General features: G+C 40.4%; 1 protein-coding gene across 2 annotated transcripts in view; it reads right to left on the bottom strand.

Moving 5' to 3' along the window:
* Positions 1-27486, bottom strand: part of lrp5 (low density lipoprotein receptor-related protein 5) — a 184423-nt gene extending 156937 nt beyond the window's left edge. For both annotated transcript variants that reach the window (XM_069899872.1, XM_069899880.1), the window contains exon 1: positions 27300-27486. In XM_069899872.1, the coding sequence (XP_069755973.1) occupies positions 27300-27354 (55 nt within the window). In that variant the 5' untranslated portion in view covers positions 27355-27486. The remainder of the gene's footprint in view (positions 1-27299) is intronic.
* Between the last annotated feature and the right edge of the window lie 232 nt (positions 27487-27718).

Raw genomic sequence — 27718 nt, 5'->3', positions numbered from 1 at the left:
CTTCAAAATAAAACATACTTACTGAATTATTCTAAACACAATTTTCAAAGTGAATATTGTATTGAGAAGAGCATGCTGGATATTCACGGTTCTTAAATACTTGAATTATAATGCAGTGATTCATTAAAATAAAAGAAATAACCACAGATACTGGAAATCTAAAATAATTCTGACACAGACAGTTCTGATTAAAGGTTTTTGTTCAAGTTTAATGTCAAATGTACCAAGATGCAGTGATAGAGGTTGTTTGCAAGTAGAACAATTGCAGAAATGAAGAGTTACAGAGAGAGATCAGATGGTTACAGAACAAAGGCATAACCTTACTATTTGAGGTTCATTCATGAGTCTGATGACAAGAAGAAAGAAATTTCCCTGAATCTGGTGGTGTGTATGATTTCATACAGGTGAATCTTCTTCCTGATGAGAGGGGGATAAAGAGAATGTGGCCAGGATGGTTCAATGTCTTTTAAATATGTTGGCTTCTTTTCCAAGGCAGTGGGAGTTATACATGCACTCAAGAGGAGTAGAGTTTGTGTGGTCCTGAGTCACGTTCAGAACCCTCTGCAGTTTCTTGCAATCTTGTGCAAAGCATTTCCCATACCAGACAGTACTGGACCCTGAGAGAACACTTTCAATGGTGTACCTATAAAAGTTATTGAGTGATGCCAAATTTCTTCAGGCTTCTGAGAAAGTAGAGACACTGATGCATTTTCTTAGTCATTGGATTGACAGAGGTGAACCAGAACAAGTCAGTGGATATGTTTACATCCAGAAACTTAAAGCAGTTTACTGTTTCCACTTCATCACCATTGCTGCAAATCAAGAAGTGAGCTCTGCCCCTCTTCCAGAAATCTACAATCAGCTCCTTGACCTCATTGACATTGAGAGACTGTTGTCCTAGCATCAAGCCACTGATCTCTCGATCTCCCACCTGCACAGACTCACCATTAACCATCGTTTGACCTGAAGCCTCTTTTTCTTCCAACAAATGTAGCCTGACCTGCTTATGTATATCCAGCATTTTCTGTTTTCATTTTTGCAGTAATGAAGGTTGATTTTCTAAAGTTATACCTATTACAGCAGCAATGTATTGATGTGTTTCAATCAGTCCGAGTGTTTTAATTATCCACTGTCTTTTAAAACTAACTTGCATTTTATTTGGACTGTCCCCATTGCCATTTCTATGAACTATTCCTGTACATGCCTTTAATTTGCAGTCTTTTATGTGGCATCTCTCTTTGCTGTAACTTAGTCTGCAGGCATGCCACACAAGTAAATCTCCATGTGCCATACACTATCCTCTTTCATTTCTAGTCTGATGATTACCAACCTCCAAGAGAGAGCTATATTAATTATGATTCTTTTCTTCTCAAATCCCTTAGCTTGCTTTCCAAATGTAATTTTGGCAATCTCACATTGCAGCTCCCTCCCTCTGCCCCCTTCCCTGCTACTCCCCAGTTCAAGAAACTTCAGAATTATATCTCCAGTGTTTTGCTACTCTGACAATTGGCTACATTACATTTTTTATAATCTATTTCAATGAGCTTGCAAAAAAAGTTCAAAAATCACGAAGGCAGTTAGTTAATTGAGATTAATGATTAACAGGACGAATTGGGCAAAAATGTTCGAGTATCCATGAGTATGGCTGCGGCTGCAACATTCCAATGGAAGTAAGCAGATATACATGGAAACTTGCCCCCATTTTATTTAGTATCCAGACTGCTAAAATTCATCAGACCATGACCAATCAAAAATATAGCACTGATTTTTAAAAAATATTTTGCCATAAAATCCAAGATCTTGACTACTAAAAATATTGTGGTCATATAATAAAAATTAAAGTAAAATATTATAAAATATCTATTTTTAAATTACTGAAATGGTCAAAAATATAAAACAATGCTAATACTATGCCAGCAACCCAGATTCTAATCCAGCGCTATCTGTAAGAAATTTGTACGTTCTCCCCATGCCTGCATGGGTTTCTTTCGGGCAGTCAAATTTCCTCCCACACTTCAGAACGTACGGGGGTTGTAGATTAATTGGGGTATTTGGCAGCACAGCCTCGTGGGCCAGAAAGCCCTGTTTCTGTCCTGTATGCCTGAAACATTTTTTTAACTACATTTAACTTTTAAAATGAAACTGAAAGAAAAAGTTACATTATAAAAGTAAACTAGTACAAAATATAAAAACAGCTAGTAAAAGTTTTTAAATGTTTAAAGCAGAAAAGAGTGACTCAAGTAAACATAGGTTCCTTAGAAAAATGGCTAAGATCTTTTACAAGTATTTTGTGTCAGTCTTCAGTGTTACACAGGTTACATGCTAAAGATTGATCTTAATGAGGCAATAGGAGGTGAGGAACTCAATACAACTGCCATCACTAAAGAGGTAGCACTGGCTAAAGGAATTCATCCCAGGGCACAAAAAAGAAATGGCGGAAGTCACGGCAGATGCATTTACCAAAATCTTCTGACTGGGCAGGTCCTGGCAGATTGGAAGACAGCAAAGGTAATGGCACTGTTTAACAAAAAAAAAACAGAAAAAGGCAGGTAACTATATATATGCCAGGTTGCTTAACATCTGTCATTGGGAAAATACTGAAAGCAAACATTAAGGAAGAAATAGCAAGACATATAGATAGAAATTGTTCCATTAGACACAGCATAGATTCTGGAAGGACAGGTCAAGTTTAAATAATTTATTGGAGCACAGATGGGAATAGGTGGATGTTGTGTCTTGGACTTCCAAAAGGCATTTAATAAGATTTCTGTATAGGATACATGGGGCTCAGGGTAATGTATTAGGATGGATAGAGGATTGGTTAAATTAACAGAGGGAAGAGAGTTGGATAAATGGCTGTTTCTCTGGTTGGCAAACACTGGTGAGCAGAGTGCTGCAGAGATCAGTGCTGGGCAAACAAATGTTCACAATATACGTAAATGTTTTGAAGTTGGGGACCGAGTACAGTGTATCTAACTTTGCTGATGACACTAAATGAGTGGAAAAGCAAACTGTGCAGAGGACAGACAGAGTCTGCAGAGAGATGCAGATAGGTTAAGTGAGTGGGCAAGGATTTGGTGAAGTACAACATTGGTTAATGTCATGTCATCCACTTTGGAAGAAAAAATTAGTAAATCAGACTGTTATTTTGCAACCTGCTATTGTGCAGAGAGGCTTGGGAGTGCATGCCCTTGAATTGCAAAAAGTGATCACCAAATCAAAAAGACAAAGAGAATATTTTGCCTTCATTGCTGGATGGATTGAATTCAAGAGCAAGGAAGGTTCTGCTGTAACTGTGCAAAATACCAAATATTAAAACAAATATAATTAATTCATGAACACATGCACATATCAGAATCACCTGGTGCTTTTCTCAACAAAAAACAACTGCATTTTGAAATATGCAAGCAAATAAGGATAGATGGTTGAACAATTTGGTGAAGAATATGTCACAACATCAAGGAAAGCTCATATTTACTCTTCCTTCTCTCAAAAGCACCGTCAATCTGGGTTTCTACTTGAAGCAAGTTTTTAAATTTTACACGAGTCAAAAGTCCAAACTTTTAATTAAATGTCAGTGGCTTTACAAGTTTTTGCAAGTGTGCCAATACGTTCAAAATCCACGTAGCTTTCCTGTTGCTGCACCTAATTCATGCCAGCTGCACATCAGATTGCATCATTATGTTAAAACCATCTCTCAATACATCTATTTAGCATTATTCTTGTACATTGCCAGGAGCAAGAAGACCATCGCATAAATATGAAAGGAAGAATGTGCCTTTAAATTGTCTCTCAACATATTCATTGGATGGCTTAAAGCCCAAGGAACTTTACAACCAATGGATCATTTCTTGTCGTTGGTGTGGTTATTTGAGCAACTATTTAACCTCAATGAATGTCTTTAAAAAATGCCAATGCCAGGTATTAAACAGCCACAAATGAAAGACAGATATGACGAATTATAAACCATCCTTCACTTCAGTGCTTCAGTTAACATTTTATAGAATTTTCTGGTGTCTGAGTTATTAGTATTGGAAGAGAGAGACAGTGGCAGTCCAAGAGAGCGAAACCTCGTCTAGGACTCAGTACAATACAGAAAGAATAATATGGAATGTAGATGATGCAGACAGAGGAGGAGTGAAGGACTCAGGAGAGCGGTGAGAATCAGCCTAGGTGAGTGAACTGTTTTAAAAGGAGTGTGGAGAGGGGACTTAGGCCATTTCGTTCTTGGGACTGTCACAGACAGAGGAGGAATGAGGAACTTGGGAGAATGGTGAGTGGTGGGAACCAACCTAGGTGAGTGAACTGTTTTAAAAGCAGCAAGGAGGGCAACTGAAGGATTAAACCGTGTGTTGGCTTGCTTGAGGGAGTGAGTACTTGAGATAATTGGCATGGACAAATAAAAAGAGGTGTAGCTCAAGAGGAGTGGCCAGTGTGCGAGTGGCCCAGTGAAGGAGTGGAGTTTTGAGGCTTTGGCTCGAGAGGCTTCAGCGAGCTGAGGAAGAGCTTGCTTCTGGTGAGGTAAGACCAGATGGAGTAATTTAATCCTTTAATTAAATTTGGAGTAGATAATAGAGTTAGCTAGGGCAGTGGATTGTTCCGATTGTGGGATGTGGGAAAAATGAGACAGTATAATTGTCCCCGATGACTACACCTGCAAAAAGTACATCCAACTGCAGCTCCTAACAAACTGAGTTGGTGAAATGAAGCTGTATGAACTCCAGAGAGAGTAATAGAGAGGAGTTTCAAGGAAATAGTCACCCCAAAAGTTAAGAGGCAGGTAGCTGGGTGACTGTCAAACTGACAGAGAGAGCAGAGAACCTTTGTGGCCATTCCCATCAGTTGGTGGGGATGACCTATGAGGGTCAAGTTGTAGTGGTCATACCTCTGGCACTGAGACTAGACCCTCAGCTCAGAAAAGGAGGAGGCAAAGGAGGAGTGTAGTAATGATAAGGGATTCAATAGTTAGGCAGACAGGTAAGAGATTCTCTGGCAGAGATCAAGAATCCTGGATGGACTGTTGTCTCCCTGCTGCCTTACAGTGAATAAAGGTAGATAAATCCCCCGGACCTAACATGATATTATCTCAGACCTTAAGGAGATTAGTGTAGAAATTGCAAGTGCCCTGGCAGAAATATTTAAAATGTCTTTAGCCACAGGTGAGGTGCCAGAGGATCATGTTGTTCCATTGTTTAAAAAAGGCTCCAGAAGTAAACCAGGAAATTACAGGCCGATGAGCCTGACGTCAGTAGTAGGTAAGTTATTGGAGGGTGTCTGAGAGATCGGATTTACAATATTTGGACAGCCAAGGGCTGATTAAAGGATAGTCAGCATGACTATCCTCAAATTGGATTCAAAATTGGCTGAATGGGATAAGACAGAGAGTGGTAGTGGAGGATTGCTTCCCAGAATGGAGGCCTGTGATTAGTGGTATTCCTCAGGGATTGGTGTTGGCACCATTGTTGTTTGTTGTCTGGATCAATGATCTGGATGATAAACTGGATCAGCAAGTTTGCTGATGACACTAAGATTGGAGGTGTTTTAGACCGTGAGGAAGGCTTTCAAAGCTTGCAAAGGAATCTGGACCAACTGGAAAAATGGGCCAGGAAATGGCAAATGGAAATTAATGCATTCAAGAGTAAGATGTTGCATTTTGAAAGGACAAACCAAAGTAGGACACTAACAGTAAATGGTAGGGCACTGAGGAGGGTGGAGGAACAAAGGAATCTGAGAATGCAGATACTTAATTCCTTGAAAGTGGCATCACAGGTAGACAGGGTGGTAAAGTTGGCATCTTGATCTTCTTAAATCAAAGTACTGAGTACAGGAGTTAGGATGTTATGGTGAGGTTTTTAAGACATTGGTGAGGCCAAATTTGGAGTATTGTGTGCAGTTCTGGTTGCATAACTACAGGAAGGATATTAGTAAGATTGAATGAGTGCAGAGGAGATTTACTAGGATATTGCTGGATCTTCAGGAGTTGAGTTACAGGGAAAGATTAAACAGGTTAGGACTTTATTCCTTGGAGTTTAGAAGAATGAGGGGAGATTTGATGGAGGTTTACAAATTATGAGGGGTATAGACAGAGTAATGCGAGTAGGCTCCTTCCACTTAGATTAGGAGCAATAAATGCAAGAGGACATGGCTTTAGAGTGAAATGGTAAAGGTTTAGGGGAAAATTCTTCACTCAGAGAGGGGTGGGAATGTGGAATGAGCTACCATCTGATGCAGTAAATGCAGGCTCACTCTTAAGTTTTAAGAATAAGTTGAATAGATACATGGATGCGTGAGGTCTGGAGGGTTATGGAATTGGTGCAGGTTAGTGGGACTAGTGGAATGTTTTGGCACAGACTAGAAGGGCCAAATGGCCTGTTTTCTGTGCTGTAGTGTTCTATGGTTCTAAAGTGTGAGGGGCAATAAAAAAAAAGGAGAATGAAGGAGAGGGAAGGTTGTGAGGGAGAGGAGCGAAAGATGCAATCTTTAATGAACATCATGAAATGGAAGGAATGTCATTGCTTACAATTTTTCTCTCCCAAACAGGAGGATTTTGTCAATTATAATACACCTATTGTTGTTTGTGGTGAATATGGCATCTGAATGAAATGAGACCACCGAGGTGTTCATGACACAACTGTTTGCTAATTAAAATTTATGCCAAACATAAAATACTTTTGATTCTAATCCATGTAATTTTAACAAGTTATGTTTACTTGACATTTAACCAATGTTGTTAATATGTGGAATATTTGGTCTAAATATTTACTGTTCTCTTTTACAGTGAAAGTTAACAGTGCAAAGATGTCATTTATGGATAAATTAATTCTAAATTAACATCCAAGTTCATGTGAGTGTTCATACATGCCCATGGGAATATTTGCCGAGAAATTAGATTATGCCTTTTTTGGTGTGCATGTGGTATCAGCAAATCAATGCAGAATGTCATTAAAATAATATATTCTATTTACAAAGCACCAATGTAACTCATGTGGCCTCTTTGAAAAGTACACCCATCAAGTCTGTGAGACAGAGCCCCTCAATGTCCAGGATCTGAGATTGCAGTCCTTCCATCGATCCGCATTGGGCCCTTTGGCAGGTACTCCCGCAGCCTGGAACATGCCAGTAGGCTGGGTTCACTGACAGACATCTCACTGAACTGGAGAATCAAAATTTCGGGCAGACGAGAAAACTTCTTCAATTCAGGTGATGATCTTAAAACAGCAAGACCACCAGGCTTTCTCTCTTTGGCTTGGCTTCGCGGACGAAGATTTATGGAGGGGGTAAAAAGTCCACGTCAGCTGCAGGCTCGTTTGTGGCTGACCAGTCCGACGTGGGACAGGCAGACATGGTTGCAGCGGTTGCAGGGGAAAATTGGTGGGTTGGGGTTGGGTGTTGGGTTTTTCCTCCTTTGCCTTTTGTCACTGAGGTGGGCTCTGCGGTCTTCTTCAAAGGAGGTTGCTGCCCGCCAAACTGTGAGGCGCCAAGATGCACGGTTTGAGGCGTTATCAGCCCACTGGCAGTGGTCAATGTGGCAGGCACCAAGAGATTTCTTTAGGCAATCCTTGTACCTTTTCTTTGGTGCACCTCTGTCACGGTGGCCAGTGGAGAGCTCGCCATATGACACGATCTTGGGAAGGCGATGGTCCTCCATTCTGGAGACGTGACCCATCCAGCGCAGCTGGATCTTCAGCAGCCATGAAAGACCCCAACAATGAAGACGCTGTTTACATCCGGTACCGCACGGATGGCAGTCTCTTCAATCTGAGGCGCCTGCAAGCTCACACCAAGACACAAGACCACCAGGCTTTGTAGCTGCTGCATATCTCCTGCAGGGGGTTGGCAGGAAGCAGAGTTGAAACGACTTGAAAATCTAAAATAAAAATCCAGGTGTTGAACATCTAAAAAAGGAGCAGAATATGCCGTAAATATTCAGCAGCTCCTTCTGTACGGGTGGGGAGAGTAACAAAATTAATTTTGGAAGACACTTTATCAGCCACAGTATGAGTGCCAAGGCGATGAGGATAAACACTGGGACAGGGAATGGAGAGATCTTCTGCATGTCTGGAATCCAAAACCCATCTGCCAATCACTCTAATCGTCTGACCCAAGTGAGTACTGGGTCATAAGTGGACCCATGCCACTCTTGGGGGCATTTTCAAAGAGCAAAGTCTACCACTGAAAATTAATTTACACAGAGAGTCCAAAATCGATGAATGAAACACTTTTGAATCATTTTATAAAATGCTGATAGCTGAAAACTGCAGCTGAAAGATATTTTGTGCAAGATATCATTGTTACGAACAATTCACTTCGATGCCTCTCTGATGGCGATCCCTTAGCAATCAACCACAGGTGCAGTTTCTGCCGGTCATGGAGGAAATGTGCGCTACGTGACCCACAACATCCTAAGGTGTGCATTTAATGCCAGGCCAACATCAGCTGCTCTAAGGCAAACCATGCAAGGAAGTGCCTCAGCCAGTCTCCCAAAGGGTGCAATTTCACAAGGGAATGGCAGCCAGCTCAATTTCCACATAAAAGGCATGCATAAATGCATCCAATTTCCAGGCTATTTAAAGAAAACTGGAATTCTCCAAAGAGTCTTGACCAAAGTTTATATAACACAAAAAACAGGTGTCTCATCATTACATTCAGCAGTTATAACTGCTTTTTTTGGATTTCAACAAGTTGAAAAAGTATTTTTCAATCTTCAAGATATTTTAACCAAAAATAGACTTTATGCACAATAATTTACTTTCAAAAGAAAAACCATTCAGAGTTTGTCCCCACCCTTACTTCCACATCTATGCATTCCCAACACTGTATACGTTACCTTCAATTCTATTTACACCATTACCACCACTGAGGCGCCTTTTTGCTTCTCCCTGCTCTGTTGTTTGAGGGACTTACCCTCAGTCTCAGCTCCTCACTGCCAGGTAATGGGAGGTCCTTCCCCCAGCGCCTTTGATTTGGCTGCACCAGGCTCAGTGCGTCCCTCACCCGCTACTTCTGCAGCCTAGATGTGCCAGTCGGCATCATTCCCTCACCAACATCTCCGTGTGCTGAAAGACTAACAAGTTTCGGGAAGACCAACGTGCTTTCACTGAGTTGATGGTCTTGCAGCAGTTCTGGATGTCTGACTGCGTGCATCCCCAGGAACAGCCCATAGCTCAGAGTCCTCAATCATGAACCGTGACAAGGACCCTTGCATCCTTCTCCACACTTATTTACAAAATACTCTTAGCAAATCTGCATTCTGCAAAGAGGTGAGTGACTGACTTCACTCCATCACAGTCATCTAGAGGATGTTCTGGTTGTACAGGAAGGATCTGACTGGGAGGGGTCCTCTCACTATCAGCCAAGCAAAGTCCTGATGCTTGTCTTTGAGCCCTGGCGATGAGCCTTCGGCCAGATGACCTGGACCGTCTGCTCAGGGAACCACCCCACCAGGTCATTTATTATCATGTACACAATATTTGTTTACCTTTGTCTGCTCTGTAAAGAAAGGCACATAAAGAGGCTTTACTAGCCCAGCACCACAATAAAAAGAAAGAGAGTCACTTCAGGGACACCGTGTCCGTGGACATCATCCTTTCCTCCAATCACACCTCATCCTGTGCCTCTGTCACCACTCAACCACCTGTCCAGTCTAGTGGTGAATTTGAGCTCACGGCACTGTCATCATTTCCGTCCCTGGCTCGGAACCCCGAAGTAATCTGGAATCTGTCAGTGCCTGAGGCCCTTTAGGATCCCTGCTCTCCATCAGCACCCTCATCATTCCTTGTCCCAGTACCTAGTTCCCAGACACCAGATGACAGCAGTCCATAGCCTGGAATGAGGCCATCAACCACAAAGCTCCACACTGGTCTGCCGCAGTGGTCTTCTACACTGCAAGGTCCTCCTTCTGTGGAGTTGGTGGGGAGTGGAGTGGTGGTAGGGTAGGGTTGGTGGTGCAGCCGGGGTGTGTTCTCCCACTCTGGTGCCCTTCGCCGATTCACTCCCCCCACTCCCACACCCCCGCCCCAGGGCCTGGGCAGCCGAACATGAGCACTGCAACCTTGGGTACCAGATTTCATGAATCTTTGAAACAAAATAAAACCACTGCTGGCAACACTCTACGGGCAGCTTAAAACTACACAGGGCAGTAGGACCCTGTGGAGATGCACTGGAAGATTGCATTTCCACTCCTCCTAGGTCTGCACCAGCACTGTCATTTTGATGTGATGTAATAATCTTTAGAATAGCCTGAAGTTATTGGAACAAACTGGAAGGTGCTGCATACATTCTGCTCTCTACTCATTCTTCATGTGACTATCTTCCAGGTCATCTTTGGTCTCTCTCTGTCACGGTTTCTCTCTTCCAATCTTAAGGAACATTGTAACACATGGTAAATAAATGTTCTCAATTCAGCAATATAAACAGGAAACCTGTCTAAAAACTAATTTATACCTTCTGCTTAAAAGGATCCTTTTTAAATTTTTTTTCCCCCTGATGTTATGAATGTACAAATATCATACAACTAAATCCAACAATTTCTTTTGTAACCAATTAGAAGCCCAATGTAAATTAATTGAGTGGCAGGGAGTTCCAATTCTGCAAGTCTCTGGGCCACGGTTCCAGCAATAATAGCAACTATTTGGAGTCATTTTTTATATATTTTTTTTGAGGGGATAGGCCTTACAGTCAAGGCCTATACTTATTGTCCTTGAGTATGTGGTGGAAACATTAATTTTGAACCTGTATAATCATTCTTGTGAAAGTCAGAGCAGTGCTGTTATGGTAGGAATTCCAGGGGTTTATATCCAATAACAATGAAGCAACACATATAAAGCTCCAATGTTTGTTTACAATTGAAGACTGATGTTAATGTGGATGTTCAACCAACAAAGCCTACAACAAAGATGAATTGAAATTGCAACCAATTGACTGGTTGTGGTTCCATATGGACACCAAATTCAACCCAGTGCCAAATCACAGCTTTTACTCTGCAAATCAAATCAGTAAGGTGACAGAAGCAACACATTTTTCCCACCACTGCCTGGAGATAGGATCACTTAGCTGACTACTATCCACTCAAATATCATATTCAAATGATCCTAATCTATTTTTCCCCCATTTTAAAATGTAGAACAATAATAATAACATAACCATTACTTTTAATCCACATCAGATCACATTCTATATCATATGTACTTTTGAGTCAGAATCATACCGCTACACTAATCCCATTTGCCAAAACCAGGTCCAGATCCTTTTATACATTGCACATTTAAGAATCCATCAAAATGTCAGTTAAACAGATTGCTTCCAACTCTACCACGTCCTCTGGCGAGTTCCAGATATGAACCACCTCAATATATAAAAAAATATGTCCCATCAAATCTCTTTAAAACTCCTTCCTTTCACCTTAAGCCTGTGCCCACTTGTTTTATACCTCTACCATGGGAAAAACTATCTACCCTTTTTGTGGCTTTTTTCATTTTGCAAATACCTTTATCAGGTCACCCCTCAGCCACCTTTGCTCCAGGAAAAACAAATCCAGCCTATCCAATCTCTCCCCATAAAGTCCTCCAACAGAGAAACCATCCAACAACAACAATAGGGAACATAGGAAGTAGGAACAGGAGTAGGCCAAAAATGGCCCATCGAGCCTGCTCCGCCATTCAATAAGATCATGGCTGATCTAATTTATGACCTAACTCCACCTACCTGCCTTCTCCCCTTATCCCCTAATTCCTCTATCATGTATAAATTTATCTAACCGAATTTTAAATATGTCTAATGAACCACTTCCCTGGATAGAGAATTTCAAACATTCACTACTCTCTGGGAAAAACTATTTTTCCTCATCTCTGTCCCAATCTACTCCCCTGAATCTTGAAACTGTGTCCTCTCGTTTTAGTTTCCCCGGCCAGCTCAAAAAACATTCCTACATCTATCCTATCCATACTCTTCATAATCCTATATGTTTCAATAAGATCTTCTCATTCTTCTGAACTCGAGCGAATACAATCCTAGATGATTTAATCTTTCATCATAAGTCAACCCCTTCATCCCAGGGATCAACCTAGTAAACCTCCTCTGGACCGTCTCCAAAATATGGACCTTCCTCAAATATGGAGACCAGAACTGGACACAGTACTCCAGGTGCGGGCTCACCAGTACCTTATACAGTTGCAACATTACCTCCCTACTTCTGAATTCAATTCCTCTAGCGATGAAGGCCAACATTCCATTTGCCTTCTTAATAACCTGCTGCACCTGCAACCTAACTTTTTGTGATTCATGCACAAGCACTCCGAAGTCCCTCTGCACAACAGCATGCTGTAGTTTTTCACCCTTTAAATAATATTCAGCTCTTTTATTTTTCTTGCCAAAGTGGATAACTTCACACTTACTAACATTGTACTCCATCTGCCAGACCTTTGCCCACTCATCCAGCTTAACTATATCCCTCTGCAGACTCTCCACATCCTCATTACAATTTGCTCTTCCACTCAATTTGGTGTCATCCACAAACTTGGCTACACCACATTTTGTCCCCTCCTCCAAGTCATCAATGTAAATGATGAACAGTTGCGGGCCTAGCACTGACCCCTGCGGCACCCCACTTACCACTCTCTGCCAACCTGAAAAACTCCCACTTATCCCGACTCTCTGACTCCTGTCAGAAAACCAATTTTCAATCCATGCCAACAGACTTCCCCAGACTCCACTTTCCTGTAACTTACTGAGAAGTCTCTTGTGTGGCACCTTATCAAACGCTTTCTGGAAATCCAAAATATACATCAACCTGTTCCCTTCTATCCACCGCACCCATTATATCCTCAAAGTATCCTAACAAGTTTGTCAAACAAGATCTTCCCTTTCTAAAACCATGTTGCGTCTGCCTGATTGAACCCTTACGTTCCAAAAGTTTCTCTATTTCATCTTTAATGACGGCTTCAAGCATTTTTCCAACTACAGACGTTAAGCTAATTGGCCGATAATTTCCAGTCTTCTGCCTACATCCCTTCTTAAAAAGTGGCGTGACATTTGCTGTCTTCCAGTCTGCCGGGACCTGCCCAGAATCCAAGGAATTTTGGTATATGACCACCAATGGATCAACTATAACTTCTGCCATTTCCTTCAGAACCCTTGGATGCATATCATCAGGACCAGGTGATTTGTCTGGCTTTAGTCCCATTAGTTTCTCCATCACTACTTCCTTAGTAACAACTATTTTATCAAGGCCCTCCCCAACATTCGCATCCTTAACTCCGCACTTGGGCATGCTGGACGTGTCTTCCACCGTGAAGACTGACACAAAATATTTGTTCAATGCCTCGGCCATTTCCTCATTTTTTGCTACCAGCTTTCCTTTCTCATGCTCCAAGGGTCCGATGTTAACTCTGGCCACTCTCTTCCGTTTTATATCTTTATAAAATTTTTTCCTTTCTGTTTTTATATTTTGTGCCAATTTACTTTCATAATCCTTTTTCCCATTTCTTATTACCCGCTTTGTAATCCCTTGTTGTCTCTTAAAGTTATCCCAATCTTCCAGTTTCCCACTGCTCTTTGCAGCTTTGTACACCTGCGCCTTCAATTTTATACTCTCCTTTATTTCCTTTGTTAACCACGGTTGATTTTTCCCTCCCTTACTGCCCTTTTTCCTAACCGGAATATATTTTTGTTGAGCATTACAAAATATTTCTTTGAAAATCTTCCACTGTTCCTCAACTGTTTCATCAATTTACCTGTGCTCCCAGTCCACTCTGCCCAATTCTTCGCTCATCCTATGGTAGTCACCCCTGTTTAAGCATAATATATTAGTTTTAGATCTAACTATTTCCCCTTCCATCTGAATGAGAAATTCAATCATACTATGATCGCTATTTCCCAGATGGTCTCTGACTATTACATCATTTACTCTACCTATCTCATTGCACAACACTAGATCCAGGAGAGGATTTTCTCTTGTTGGCTCCTTAACATGCTGCTCAAGAAAGCTATCGCGGATGCATTCTATGAAGTCCTCTTCCAGACTCCCACGACCAACTTGATTTTCTCAATCTATGTAGAAGTTAAAGTCCCCATGACGACTGCCCTATCATTATTACATGCCTCACTTATCTCTCTATTTATTTCCTGTGCCACTAAACTATTGTTATTTGGTGGGCGATAGATAACACCCACCAATAATTTTTTCCCTTTGTTATTCTTTATCTCTACCCAAATGGACTCAACATTATGCTCTTTAAATCTTATATCATCCCTCACAATTGCCTGGAGCTCATCTTTGATTAAGAGTGTAACTCCACCTCCCTTACCATCCTGTCTATCTCTTTGCACCACCTGATACCCTTGAAAGTTTAATTCCCATTTATGGTCATCTTGTCGCCATGTTTCCGTGATGGCTACCCATAGGCATGGGTACCGATTTGCGCCTCAAGTTCACTAACCTTATTTCTAATTCTGCGGGCATTCAGATAAAGTGCCCTTATGCTCTTTGTCCTTTTAATATCTAGTGACTTCTGTAACCCTTTCTTTTGATTTTTCTGCCCACTATTTTTCTTTGTAATTTTCTTAACACTAACATTGACCCGAAAACTCACTGCATCATCTGATTTTTTACTTTCTCCTCCCAACATTACTTTTCCTATTTTACTTTTCCTGGCCATCTCTTTATCTTCCCTACCCTTTTCCCTGTCACTCAGGTTCCCATACCACTGCCAAATTAGTTTAAACCTTGCCCCACTGCTGTACCAAACATACTTGCCAAAATGTTGACACCTTTTGGATTTAGGTGCAACCCATCCTTCTTGTAAAGATCATGCCTTCCCCAAACGAGATCCCAATGATCCAAGAAGCCAAAACCTTGCCTTATACACCAGCCCCTCAGCCACACATTCATTTTCCTTATCCTTACATTCTTTTCATCACCTGCATTTTGAACAGGTAGTAATCCCGAGATCACCACCCTAGCATTCCTGTCTTTCAGCTTTTGTCCCAGCTCGCTGTAATCCCTTTTCATTACCTCCTCCCTTTTCTTGTCAATGTCGTTTGTACCCACATGTACCAAGACATCAGGCTGCTCTCCCTCTCCTCTCAGAATATTTTGGACCCGATTTGTGATATCTCGTACCCCTGCACCAGGGAGGCAGCACACCATGCAGGTATACCTACCTGGCTCACAGAACCTCCTGTCTGTACCCCTGACAATGGAGTCCTCAATAACTACTGCATTTCTCCGTTTCTTTTTCTTTTGCACCACTCTGCCAGGCTCATTGCCATTGACCAGGTGCCCGTGCCATCTTCTGTCCGGTCATCTCCCTCAACAGAATCCAACACAACATAACTGTTGCTGAGTGGGATAGTCACTGGTTTGCTCTCCGTTTTTCTCGCTTTTTTCTTTCCTCCCCTGACGGTTTCCCACTTACCTGACATTTTGGAGTATTTATCGCCATGAAAGTTGAGTCGATCAACTCCTCACTCTCCCTTACAAGCCGCAGGTCATCAATCTGCAACTCCATATCCCTAATTTGGTCCCTTAGTAACTGCATCTCAGTACACCTGGAGTTCAGGTGTTTGTTCAATTAATATTAGCCAAAGTTGACAGTTTGAGGTTCCAACTGGTTTTTTTCCATCACCAATAATCATTATCTTCTTCAAAATGAAACAGCTCCACAATTCAGATTTGCTCTGTTATTTCACCCAATCTTTCAGTATTTGAATTGAACTGTGTATATCATGATGTTATAAAAAGTGTTGCTTTGTGTGCTATCCAGGTAAGTCAACCTCTGCAGAGTATAACAGGCAATACAAGAATAAAAACGTTCTGTTCCAATAAAACAAAAGTGTACAGTATGGTGTTAAAGAGAAATGGTACAGTTAAACAGTACAAGGCTCATCTTATATCAATGGGAGATCCATTCAAAAGTTTGGAGGCATGTGCTTTCCAATTTATCTTTTGCCCGAACCGAGAGGGGAAGTGACCAGGGTGAAATGTGTCCTTGAATATTTTGTCAGCCTTCCTTGAGGCCGTAGAAGATGTTGATGGAGGAGAGGTTAGTTTGGGTGATGGCTTGAGCTGCACTCACATCTTTCTGTACTTTCCTGCCAATAGTGTGCAGAGAAGTTCCAACACCGAGCTGTGATGCATCAGGACAAGATACAATCAATGGTGCATCTATATCATATAATCATATAAACCATATAACAATTACAGCATAGAAACAGGCCACCAGCCCTTCTAGTCCATGCTGAATGCTTTTTTCCACCTAACCCCACTGACCTACACTCAACCCATAACCCTCCATTTCTTTCCCATCCATATACATATCCAACTTCTCCTTAAATGCTAAAATCAACCCTGCCTTCACCACTTTTACTGGAAGCTCATTCCACAAACCCACCACTCTCTTAGTAAAGAAGTTCCCCCCCACCCCTCCTCATGTTTCCTCTAAACTTTTCCCCCCTAACTCTCAGCTCATGTCCTCTTGTTTGTATCTCCCCCTTTCTTAAAAGGAAAAACCTCTTCATGTCAACTCTATCTATACCCGTAATAATTTTAAATACCTCAATCAAATCCCCTCTCATCCTTCCTCATTCCAAAGAATAAAGACTTAACTTATTTAACCTTTCCCTATAACTTAGGCCCTGTAACCCCAGCAACATTCTAGTAAATCTTCTCTGTACTCTCTCCAATTAATTGATATCTTTCCAATATTTTGGTGACCAAAACTGTACACATTACTCCAAATTTGGCCTCACTGATGCCTTGTACAATTTTAACATAACATCCCAGTTCCTACACTCAATGCTCTGATATAAAGACCAACATACCATAAGCTTTCTTCACCACCATATCCACATGTGACTTCATCTTCAGGGAACTACGTACCATTATTCCTAGATCCCTCTGTTTTACTGCACTCTTCAATGCCCTACCATTCACCATATATATCCTATTTTGATTTGCCTACCAACATTTAACACCTCACACTTATCTGCATTAAACTCCAAATGTCATCTTTCACCTCACTCTTCTAACTGGCCTAAATCCCTCTGGAAGCTTTGAAACCATTTTCACTATCTATAGCTCCACCTACTTTAGTATCATTCGCATACTTACCATCCCATCATCCAGATCATTAATATATATGACAAACAGTAAATGGACCCAATACTGAACTCTGAAGCACCGACTTCCAATCTGACAAACAGTTATCTATCACTACTCTATGCCATCACCCATTCAACCATTGTTGAATCCATTTTACTACTTCAATGTTAATACCTAATGATTGAACCTTCCTAACTAACCTTCTCTGAGGAACCTTATCAAAGGTCTTACTAAGCTCCATATTTCCAACATCCACTGCCTTACTCTCATCAACTTTCCTAGTAATCTCCTCAAAAAATTCGATAAGGTTTGTCAAACATGATCTTCCCCTCATAAATCTGTGTTGACTATTCCTAATCAAACCTTGCCCATCCAAATATTTATATATACCATCTCTAAGAATACTTCCCATCAACTTACCCACCACTGACGTCAAACTTACCTATAATTTCTACATTTACTCTTAGCACTTTTTTTTGGAACTACTTGAGCTACCCTCTAATCCACCAGCACCATTCCCATTACTAATGACATTTTAAATACCTCCATCAAAGCCCCTTCTATTTCTACACAAACTTCCCTCAAGGTCCTAGGGAATATCTTGACAGGACCTGGAGACTTGTCCACCTTTATTTTCCACAAAAGCACCAGGACTTCATCTTCTTTAATCATCATAGTTTCCATAACTTCCCTACTTATATCCTTTACTTTATACAGATCAATATCCTTCTCCTTAATAAATGCTGAAGAAAACAAAAACTGTTCAAAATCTCCCCTATCTCTTTTGGCTCCACGCACAGCATCCATTCTCTAGGAGACCAATTTTATCCCTCACTATCCTTTTGCTCCTAATATATCTGTTGAAACCCTTTGGATTTATTTTCACCTTACTTGACAAAGCAACCTCATATCATCTTAGCCTTTCTAATTTCCTTAAAATTCTTTTTACATTCTTTATATTCCTCCAACACCTGTCTATACTTTTTGTACACCCCTCTTTTTTGCTGAACCATATTTCCTATAACCCTTGAAAACCAAGACCCCCTCAAATTTTTAACCTTTCCTTTCATCCTAACAGGAACATACCAGCTCTGTACCCTTAAAATTTCACCTTTGAATGTCCACCATTTTCCTTCTACTAGTCCACACCTTCCAAATCCATTCTCATATCCTCAAAATTAGCCTTTCTTCAATCAAAAGTCACAACCTTGGGTCCAGACCATTTTGTTTTAATATGGAAATTTTTTATCCTGGTTTAAAAAGTCATGTATGGACTTTAAAATTAAAGAAACACTATTCTTGATATATTTTCTGCTATTATTCATTGTATCATCCCCGTTGGCACCCAAGGCAACCCCTTCAGTCCCATTCCCTGCTAATTTTTCAATTTACCTGTTCTTTCTTATTAACTTTTACTATTTCTCCTTATGATCAATCAGGCCAGTAAACAAAACAGAATATGGGTTCATTCATAAGGAAGAATTTTAAATCAGACAGGATGTTAAACCATTAATGAACATTACACTACACCCAAGTGTGGTCTAACTGTTACTGTTTATTCTTCTCTATGTTATTAGGATTAGAGAAGTTGCAAAAAATGTTACCAGAACTGATGTGGTACGTTGCAGATTTAACTATGGTCAAACAGGTTCGCAATTATCTTGAGATCTTCAATATCCAGCAGTCTTCAAGAGTCTGACTGGACAATTGTAGCATTGACAATTTCACTTTTGGATGGCACTAAGACCTATATTAATCACAAACATCCAACAGGGAATTCAAATGTAACTTCATCATACAGTGAATGGTTAAAATATATAACCATAAGCAATAGGTAGGGACAATAATATCAACATAAGTTGGATAAGCATGCAAGAAAGTAAAAGAACCTTAGATTTAAATGGAGAGATAAGGCAGAAAACCCGCATGGTCTGTTATTATGCTATAAATACATAGTCATGACACCTATTTAAAATGTTACAATCTGTTCTTGGTGTGATCGTATCAGCTTTATAGACTATCATTATTGTCAGAGCATGCATTACAAGAACTGGGGTTTACAGAATAACTCAAGGAAAAAAATGCATCACTTTTAATGCAATTTTACTTTCTATATTTATTGTTTCTCAATTATCAAAGTAAGGCCAAGAATGCTTTAATCAGTTTCAGGATTTGCATTCTTCATTGATTGCTCATTTGTTTATTTGGCGTTGGCTTGGCTTATGTTGTATTTGAACAGTTCATTAAGCTAAAATAATAAATAAAATAATTAAAACTCAGGCATTCCTGTTCTTATCATTAAATTAATATTGTAACTAAAACTAGCTGACTTGCAGTTTATCTGACAGCCCAATATAGTGAGGTCGAATTGATTACAAAAACATGGTATATGTTAATTTTCCCGTTAATTGCTTCAGAACTTAAAAGGGTAGTTAATAGACAATAAACAATAGACAATAGGAGCTGGAGTAGGCCCTTCGGCCCGTCGAGCCAGCACCGCCATTTTACAGATCATGGCTGATCATTACCATCAGTACCCCTTTCCAGCCTTATCCCCATAACCCTTTTGATGTGAAACATTAAAAATGTAAACTTTATTTCAATTTTCCTTTACTTTGCAATTCTGTTCCCCCCGCCCCCGCCCCCCCCCCCACCCCATTCTCTTTTCTTTTCTGGTTTTATCTCCATACCTTGCATGACATGATATAGGAGCAGAAGTAGGCTATTCAGCTCATTGAGTCCACACTGCCATTCTATCATTAGCTATGCATTCTCCCACTCAGCCTTCTCCCCATAACTTTTGATACCCTAGCTATTCAGATACCTATCAATCTCTGCATTAAATACACCCAATGACCTGGCCTCCATAGCCACCCATGGCAGCAATTTGCAAAGGTTCATCACTCTCTGGCTGAAGAAATTCTTCCCCATCTCTGTTTTAAATGGGCACCCTTCAAACCTGAAGTTGTGCCCTCTTGTCCTTGACTCCCCTACCATGGAAAACAACTTTGCCTCGTCTATTCTGTTTAGTCCTTAGTCTTCATCTGGTTATTTTACAATAGTTGGAGATTCATTGTTATTTCTGTCATATACTCTGTTGTATCATGCCCCTTTCATATCCCCTGACCAGCAATATAGCTTTAATAGTCAACATCTTTGTGAAGAAGTATAATGATAGCTGATGTCCTGCTCCCACAACAACTACCCCAGGGTGAGAGGTATTCAGGAGGCAAAGCATGAAGCTTCTTGCATTATACTTACATGCGAATTTGCCTTTCCACAGAATGCAGGCATAAATTTTTAAGACTGTGTCCACAAATCTGAATAAAGTGAGGCACTGGGACTTTTAAAACATTGCTTAAATGCAAGAAAATTTTCTCTAACATATTAGAAATTTAAAGTGCTCAGTGACAGCAGTTGTGTATCAATTCAAACATCAAGATATGCCTCTGCTATAAAATGCAATTAAGTGTTTTAACTGAACAGATATGCAATTGTTAGGCCATTATCAATTTAGTTAGAAACATTAAAAACTAAAAAAAAATTCTTATTAATTAACATAATTAAATGTTATAAATAACACTAAACCTCTCTGTGCAGTGCACACAAGTAGCATTCAGTACATGTTGTTCAAAACCTCTACCTCAGTAATGAAGTTAAGTCCAGCTGGGAAAACTATTATAACTTTCGAAAAGTAATTCTGGTTACAAAGAAAATAAGAACAGCAGATCTCTCCAACTTGATTATAGAACAAGTCAGCAAAAACTTCTGACAAAAAAAAATCCAATATGAGGCAGCCAAAAAAAACAGCATTTTTTAAAACTTTTAGGTTGTTAATTTAAAATGTCAGTAGCAACGTAAATCAATCATGCACCTTTTGAACAGACTTCAACAGATGCACAATATTCAAAGCAGCTGCTCTGCCAAATAATTTGAAGTAGAGGACCCCATAATTATCCAGGTATCATAAACATAAAAAAAACTCATCTTCAATAATATTCATTTTGGTATTGCCAAATCATAAAAACATTTGGGTACTGAAATTCATGACTGTAATTGCCATAAATGTCACCCGGAGTTATTTTTTTCCATTTTCACTGTCTCAGCAACAAGCTCCCTTGTGTCACGTGAGATGCCAGTTCCCCACCCCCCTCAAATGATGTTCATATAATCCTTTTTATTCTGAAGTGATGAAGAGAATAATTTTCATGATGTTAAATCACAAATACAAAGACTAATTTCAGAATAAGGGGAACTATTCTTCCTATCTGTCGAGCACACACAAAATCCGAATCATGTATCAGGCAATGTGCCATCAATTTAACTTCTGTACAGGAAGATCTTTTCCCAGTATTCTCAGCAAATCAATCAAAAAGTCCATTCAAGACCCTGAACTCCTCCTGATTATGCTTTTCTTATTTGAATTCGTCCACCATAAATTGTCCAGTTTTCAGAGACAACCCTAAACTCAGGTGCTGTTTTGCTCAATATCTCTTCAACTCTCTCTTTCCCCCTTCTCTCCTCTTTCTCCCCTTCCCTCTTAGTTTCCATTTCTTCCTCTTTCCCTCTGTCTCTTTATCAAGGCTCCACATATTCAAAATGCTAGACTGTGTTTTTGGTCATCTTGGTCAATAACTTGTTTGCTCTGGCACTAAATATTAGTTGCTACAACACCTGTAACAAAACACAATATTTTTATAGGAGCTACATAATTAATGGTAATTGCTATAATTTGGGTTTATAAAGCAGAATTTAAATTTGTGATCTATTTTCTTTAAAGACGAGCAATATAGAAATTGTAAAGTCAGATCTAACATCCTTAAAGTATTGAAACTTCACAATTCATGCTGCTACAATTAGTTCATTTGTGAAATAAAAGCAGAGAGCTTTTCACTGGAAACAGAGGCCCCAGATGGCACTCCCTTGTCCTGGATGGTGTTGAGCTTCCAAGCATTCAATGGACCTGCAACTATCCAGTCAAAGGAAGAAAATTGCATCATGTGCCTGGCAGATGATCAAAAGACATCAGAGAGTCAAAAGATGAGATTGTTGCTACTCCTAATTCAGACAAACTCTTGTCGATGTGATTTTTGGAGGCTGCTCAAGATCAGTTTTGGTCCAATGATGAACCCCACCCCAGGATATTGAAGATGGAGATAGGATAGAGAAAGAAGTGATATCAACAATGGTCAGACCAATGAATTTAAAGATGGGTAGTTGGACCCTCTTGTTAGAAATAGTCATTGCATAGTACTTTGGAATTATATATGGCTCCCTCCCAATATCCTTGAAAATATTGTTACCTTCCTCATTTCTACCCATCTTTCTCAATGCTCCTGCTTCTCATTCTCCATCAGTCACCTCTTTCTTATCTGAATAATTGAGTCGTTCTTTTTGTGCTCATACACTATAATCTGAGAACTTGATGCTAAAGGTGTTCTTCCCGGCCTTGCACTATTTTCCAGAGAGAGCGAGAGAGAGCCCAACTTCCATCATTCATTTGCAGGCTCTTCTCACACAAGCAACCCCAAAATGCAAATTCCATATTAGGGGCAGCATGGTTAGCATAGCAGTTAGCAATCGGGACCAGGGTTCAAATCCTGAGCTGTCTGTAAGGAGTTTGAATGGTCCCCCTTGTCCGCATGGGGTTCCTCTGAGTGCTCCAGTTTCCACTTGCCCTTCAAAGCATACAGGGGTTGCAGATTAATTGGGGGTAATTGGGTAGCATGGGGCAATGGACTGAAAGGGACTGTTATCATACAGTATGTCTAAATTAAAATAAAAAAGACCAATGATAGTCTACTCGACTTCATCATCATCTTTTCCCACCCTTCCTCCTCTGATTCTCTGTATTGTTAACCCTTGATGGTGAAATCTTCACAAATTTAGCAAGAGAAGGACTGAAGATACTTAAGATGCCTTTGTTCTCTTCTGTCACAAACTTCTTTTGCTAATCTTTATTACTGTCTTCTCCCTGGCCACTATCACCACTGACAGGGCTAGACTGTTTACAACCTCAGAAAATCATCTGTTGCTTTTATATTAATCTATGTATCTTCATCCAAGTGCACTAAAATGTAGCCAGATTGATGTTTTGCCTAAAGACTTTGTTGATTACCAATGTCTGAACTTTTTGTTGATCCATTCTGGAGTGAAATGAATCAGTTAAAAACCAGCATTCTTGCTGCGGCTGAGATGATCATTCACGCAGCACTTCTGACTGGTCTATTTCACACTTATCTATTGATGGGCTCCATGCTTTTCCTCCTGATAGCTATGTAATTGCTCACAATCATTCAAAACGAGATATGGCATAACTTTGATCTAGCCTGGTGGTTGTGAAATTCCTGAGTTCTAGCAATTACATGATGTTTAGCACACATATGATCTTCTGTTGTTGATTTGCCCATTTGGCATTTCACTTTTAAATCTACCTGTTGCTTCTCCTGGCATGTCCTTCTACATTCCCAATAAACAGTGATTGGTAGAACAATGATGGCATTGTAATAAACATGCCAATGAAGCAACTGAGTGCAAAAGAATACAATTCTACTACTACTAATGGTCCAGTGTTTCATGAATGCCCAGATAGCTGACAAATCAATTCCAAATACATATCATTTTGCATGATGGGAGGGACTTTGGTTTAAGCATGTGATATTGCCTACATACCTTATAGAAGACAGATCAAGGAAGCTCAGAGAGGAAGAGTTTAATTTGGTGAACCATTCTGGTTCACTTACCACTTGCTGCTGACCACTATAGCAGTTCTGTTCTTCAGAAATAGTGTCAGCTCACTGGACCTACCTAAACCATTCTTGGTGATGAACAAATAAATTCACAATACTTTGTGTCCTTGCTTCTTTTAGAGGTTCTTCTAACTTCTGTTTAGCAACGACAAGTCATGATTCAACAGCTGAGCAAGGCAATCATGTCTTTTTCTTTTCCATGTTCAGCCTGATGTATGGGGCTTCATGGGGGTCTGACACCCAGGATCACACAGCCACTTCTTTCCAACTTCCTATCATTATATTCCATATCTAGTTAGTCTGTCCTGCCAATGGTTCATGATGTATGCAGGGACAGAAAGGGAGGGATAAAGGACACTGAGTGAAAAGTATAATTTTGCAAGTATGGAAGTGTCAGTCTTCTGCTTAACTCTTGCATGGATTGCTCACTTTACACCTACGACTGTGTGACCTAGTGCAACAATAACACCATCTACAAATTTGCTGACAATGCCACAGTAAAGAAAGATGGTGGGTCAATATACAGGAGGGAGATTGAAAACTTGGCTGAATGGTGCACCAACAACAACCTTGCACTGAATGTCACCAAAACTAAAGCACTGATTGTTGACTTCAGGAAGGGAAAACCAGAGGTTTCCAATCCAGCGCTCATTGGGGGAATCAGAGCAAATTAAGTTCTTGAGAGTCACCATCTCAGAGGATCTTTCCTAGACCCAACATACCATGAAGAAAGCACATCGGCTCCTCTACTTCCGCAGGATTTTGCAGAGGTTTGGAATGACACCAGAAACCCTGGCAAATTTCTACAGAGGTGTGGTGGGAAGTGTGCTGACCAGCTGCATCACGATCTGGTATGTGAACACCAATACCCCTGAGTGCAAAGCCCTCCAAAAGGTAGTGGACACAGCCCAGGATGACACAGGCCAAACCCTCCCCACTATTGAGAACATCTACAGGAAATGCTGCCATTGGAGAGCAGTAGTGATCATCAAGAATCCACACCATCCAGCCCATGCTCTGTTCTCGCTGTTGCCATCAGGAAAGAGGAGTAGGTGCCACAAGACTCACACCACCAGGTTCAGAAACAGCTGCTTCCCCTCCAGCATCAAATTCCTCAACAATGAACTCGATCAGTGGCTCACTTCAGGTCTCTTTCTTGTGCACTTTATTGATGTTTTAAAATTCTTTCTGTATTGCAGTTTATTTACATTCATTATCAGTTTACAGTTCTTTATTTGTTAACATGGACACTACCAACAATTCTGCCTCACCCACTAAAAAAAAAGAATCTCATGGTTGTATGTGCTATCATTTATCTACTCTGACAATAAATCTGAAAAGATTCTCAATTTGAACCACAGTTGCCAGATGTTTAGACAAGAATTTTATGAGTTGACTGGGCTAGGAACAAAATTCCCAAGCCTGGATCCAGTGCCCAAGTTAATATATCAGATGATCCACCAATTTAATTATTGTGATCCAATGTTGTGCTTTTTGTGTATTAACTAGGCAACTTATAGTCAAGCACATTGGTGGGTCAGCGAGTCACACATTTGCCAAACTAATTCAGTGCTGTAGATTTCCATCCTCAAAGGACATTAATGAACCATATGGCTTTTTACAACAGTCAAGTAGCTTAAAGCTGACTGCTGCTAATGTTAGCTTTCTTTACCCTTCTCCAACCCTGAGATTATTTTCTCAGCACAAAATGGGGATATATTTTAGGATTTTCCTGGAGTGGAAAAGTTTGCAAAATAATTTCACTGACTCATTGGCCTCTTTAAATATCATTCCATCATGAGGGTGCTTTGATGTGTCTGCATTGTTCCAAAGCCCAAATGGCTAATTAATGCAATTTTACTGTTCACCTCTTTTTTTTATTACATGAACATTCTGTACAAATAAATAACAAATACACATCTGTTCATCTTTGAAGTGTAGATTATGGTTTAACAGAGAAATATAAAGTGGTAACATGTTCAATTTTGAATCTACTGTACTTCATATGTTAAAGAAGCAGTTCTGCAATGTTATAAAACTATGACAATTAAAAACACTTCCAAAAGTTATCTGATGAAAGACCCATTCCAATTAATTAAAAGTTTTAAAATTTAATACACAGAAGGTGATCTTTTCCAAAAGCTGAGCTATTATAATTATACTATTTGAATCTCTGGGTCATATGCAAGTTTTTAGCAACTAAGCACTTCCTTCATAATTGAATAAATTGATGGCTTTCTAATACAATAGTTGAGAATATTTGGTGAATCACTACAAAACTTTCAATGAAGATTGGAATATCGTTCCCATCATTAATGATACCCATATTTTCTAAACAGTAGCTGTTAAAACCAATCCAGGTTTCGATTTTAACAATGAACAATTTAAAATTAGATGAGTGAATTTATCCTGCGCAATATTTACGTGCAAAGTATTGAAATACAAATTTAAGGAACACCTTAACTTCAACGTCAAGTTAATGAATCTCATTTTATAAAATCAAACAATATCACGTGCCACAAAGAAGACAGAAATAGGAATGAACATTGGACTTCATTTTTAAAAATTAAACTCAAATAAATCAGTCCGAATACAAGGATTGCAAAGAATGACTAAACCTTATAACTTTCTACAACTGTTCACTGTACATGAATTCCCGTTCCCCATACAAATACATGAAGTTGCTTACTGCCCACACTGAAGAATTTCGTTCTTTGCTGGTTTCAACGTAGACATGATCGCGAAAGACCTAGATTTCGTGGAAAACGACTGTGCGTGTCTCCTTAGCTGATGCCCGCTGAAGATTATTCATGAATTCATACGATTAGCTCCAAATTGAAACTCGCAACTTCTTGAAATTGTGCGGATGTCATCTTCCAGAACAGATATATCGCCCTATAAATACATTCACGTCGGCAGAACTGCACAACAAATAAACGGGGCGATCTGACAAAACCAACTCAAGTGTCAACAATCGCACAAACAGATACTAATCGCTACGGAACAAATGCCAACTTTACACAGGTCGCAAGTTACATTTTGACCAACTTTTCACAACACTGCGAAGTGACACCCGACACGACGTCTCAGACGCCTGTGTCCGCGGCCTTGGAATAATTAATGTTTCCATATATTTTTTGCATATCTGACCTATTTCAACTTAACCAAGTCGCGGTTCAGGTTCAGACTCTACACGATGACGAAAATCGGTTGAAGACCAACTCAAATATTTGACTACGATCTTTCAAGGGTTTTGTTGGTTGGGGGGGGGGGGGGGGGGGTGATCTCTCTGTACAACGATCGTGATCCGAAGACTTTTTTTGTGCACGGGCACAACACTTGAAGCAGCTGATTGCCCTAAAACTTTCATTTACAACAAATAGAAACCAACAATGCAGAGCCCCGGTAAGATCTGGGATAAACACCCCGTTTCACAACAGACCCACACCTACCTGTTGCAAACAGACAGTGACCAAACGCGATCAACGTCAGGAACAAGGTCTCCATTTGTAGAAGGAAGGAACAAGTGAAAATGCTTCACTCAGGCCCCATCGTTACAATGTAGCACCTCGCAGGAGAGCGCCTCCGGTCGCTACTCTGTCGCCAGCTCTGTCTCCGCCGGTCAACTTTTCTCTCTCTCCCCCTCGCCCCCCAACCCCCCTCCCACCCAAGCCCACCCCCCCTACTAGCCACTTCCAAAGTCGCGAGCGGAAACCCAGCCACTCGTTTTGATCGACGGCACTCTTTAGCCAATCGCCAGGGGAGCTCCGCACACTTGCCCTTTCAGGCGGCGAAACCACCGACTCCCACTCGTCCAATAGCAAATGAGAGGAGGCGGGTCCGAGCCGTCGACGCGCCTTCCCTCTCCCCT

The sequence above is a fragment of the Narcine bancroftii genome, chromosome 1 (assembly GCF_036971445.1).
Source record: "Narcine bancroftii isolate sNarBan1 chromosome 1, sNarBan1.hap1, whole genome shotgun sequence".
NCBI lineage: Eukaryota > Metazoa > Chordata > Chondrichthyes > Torpediniformes > Narcinidae > Narcine > Narcine bancroftii.
This window is presented reverse-complemented; position numbering and strand designations above follow the sequence as displayed.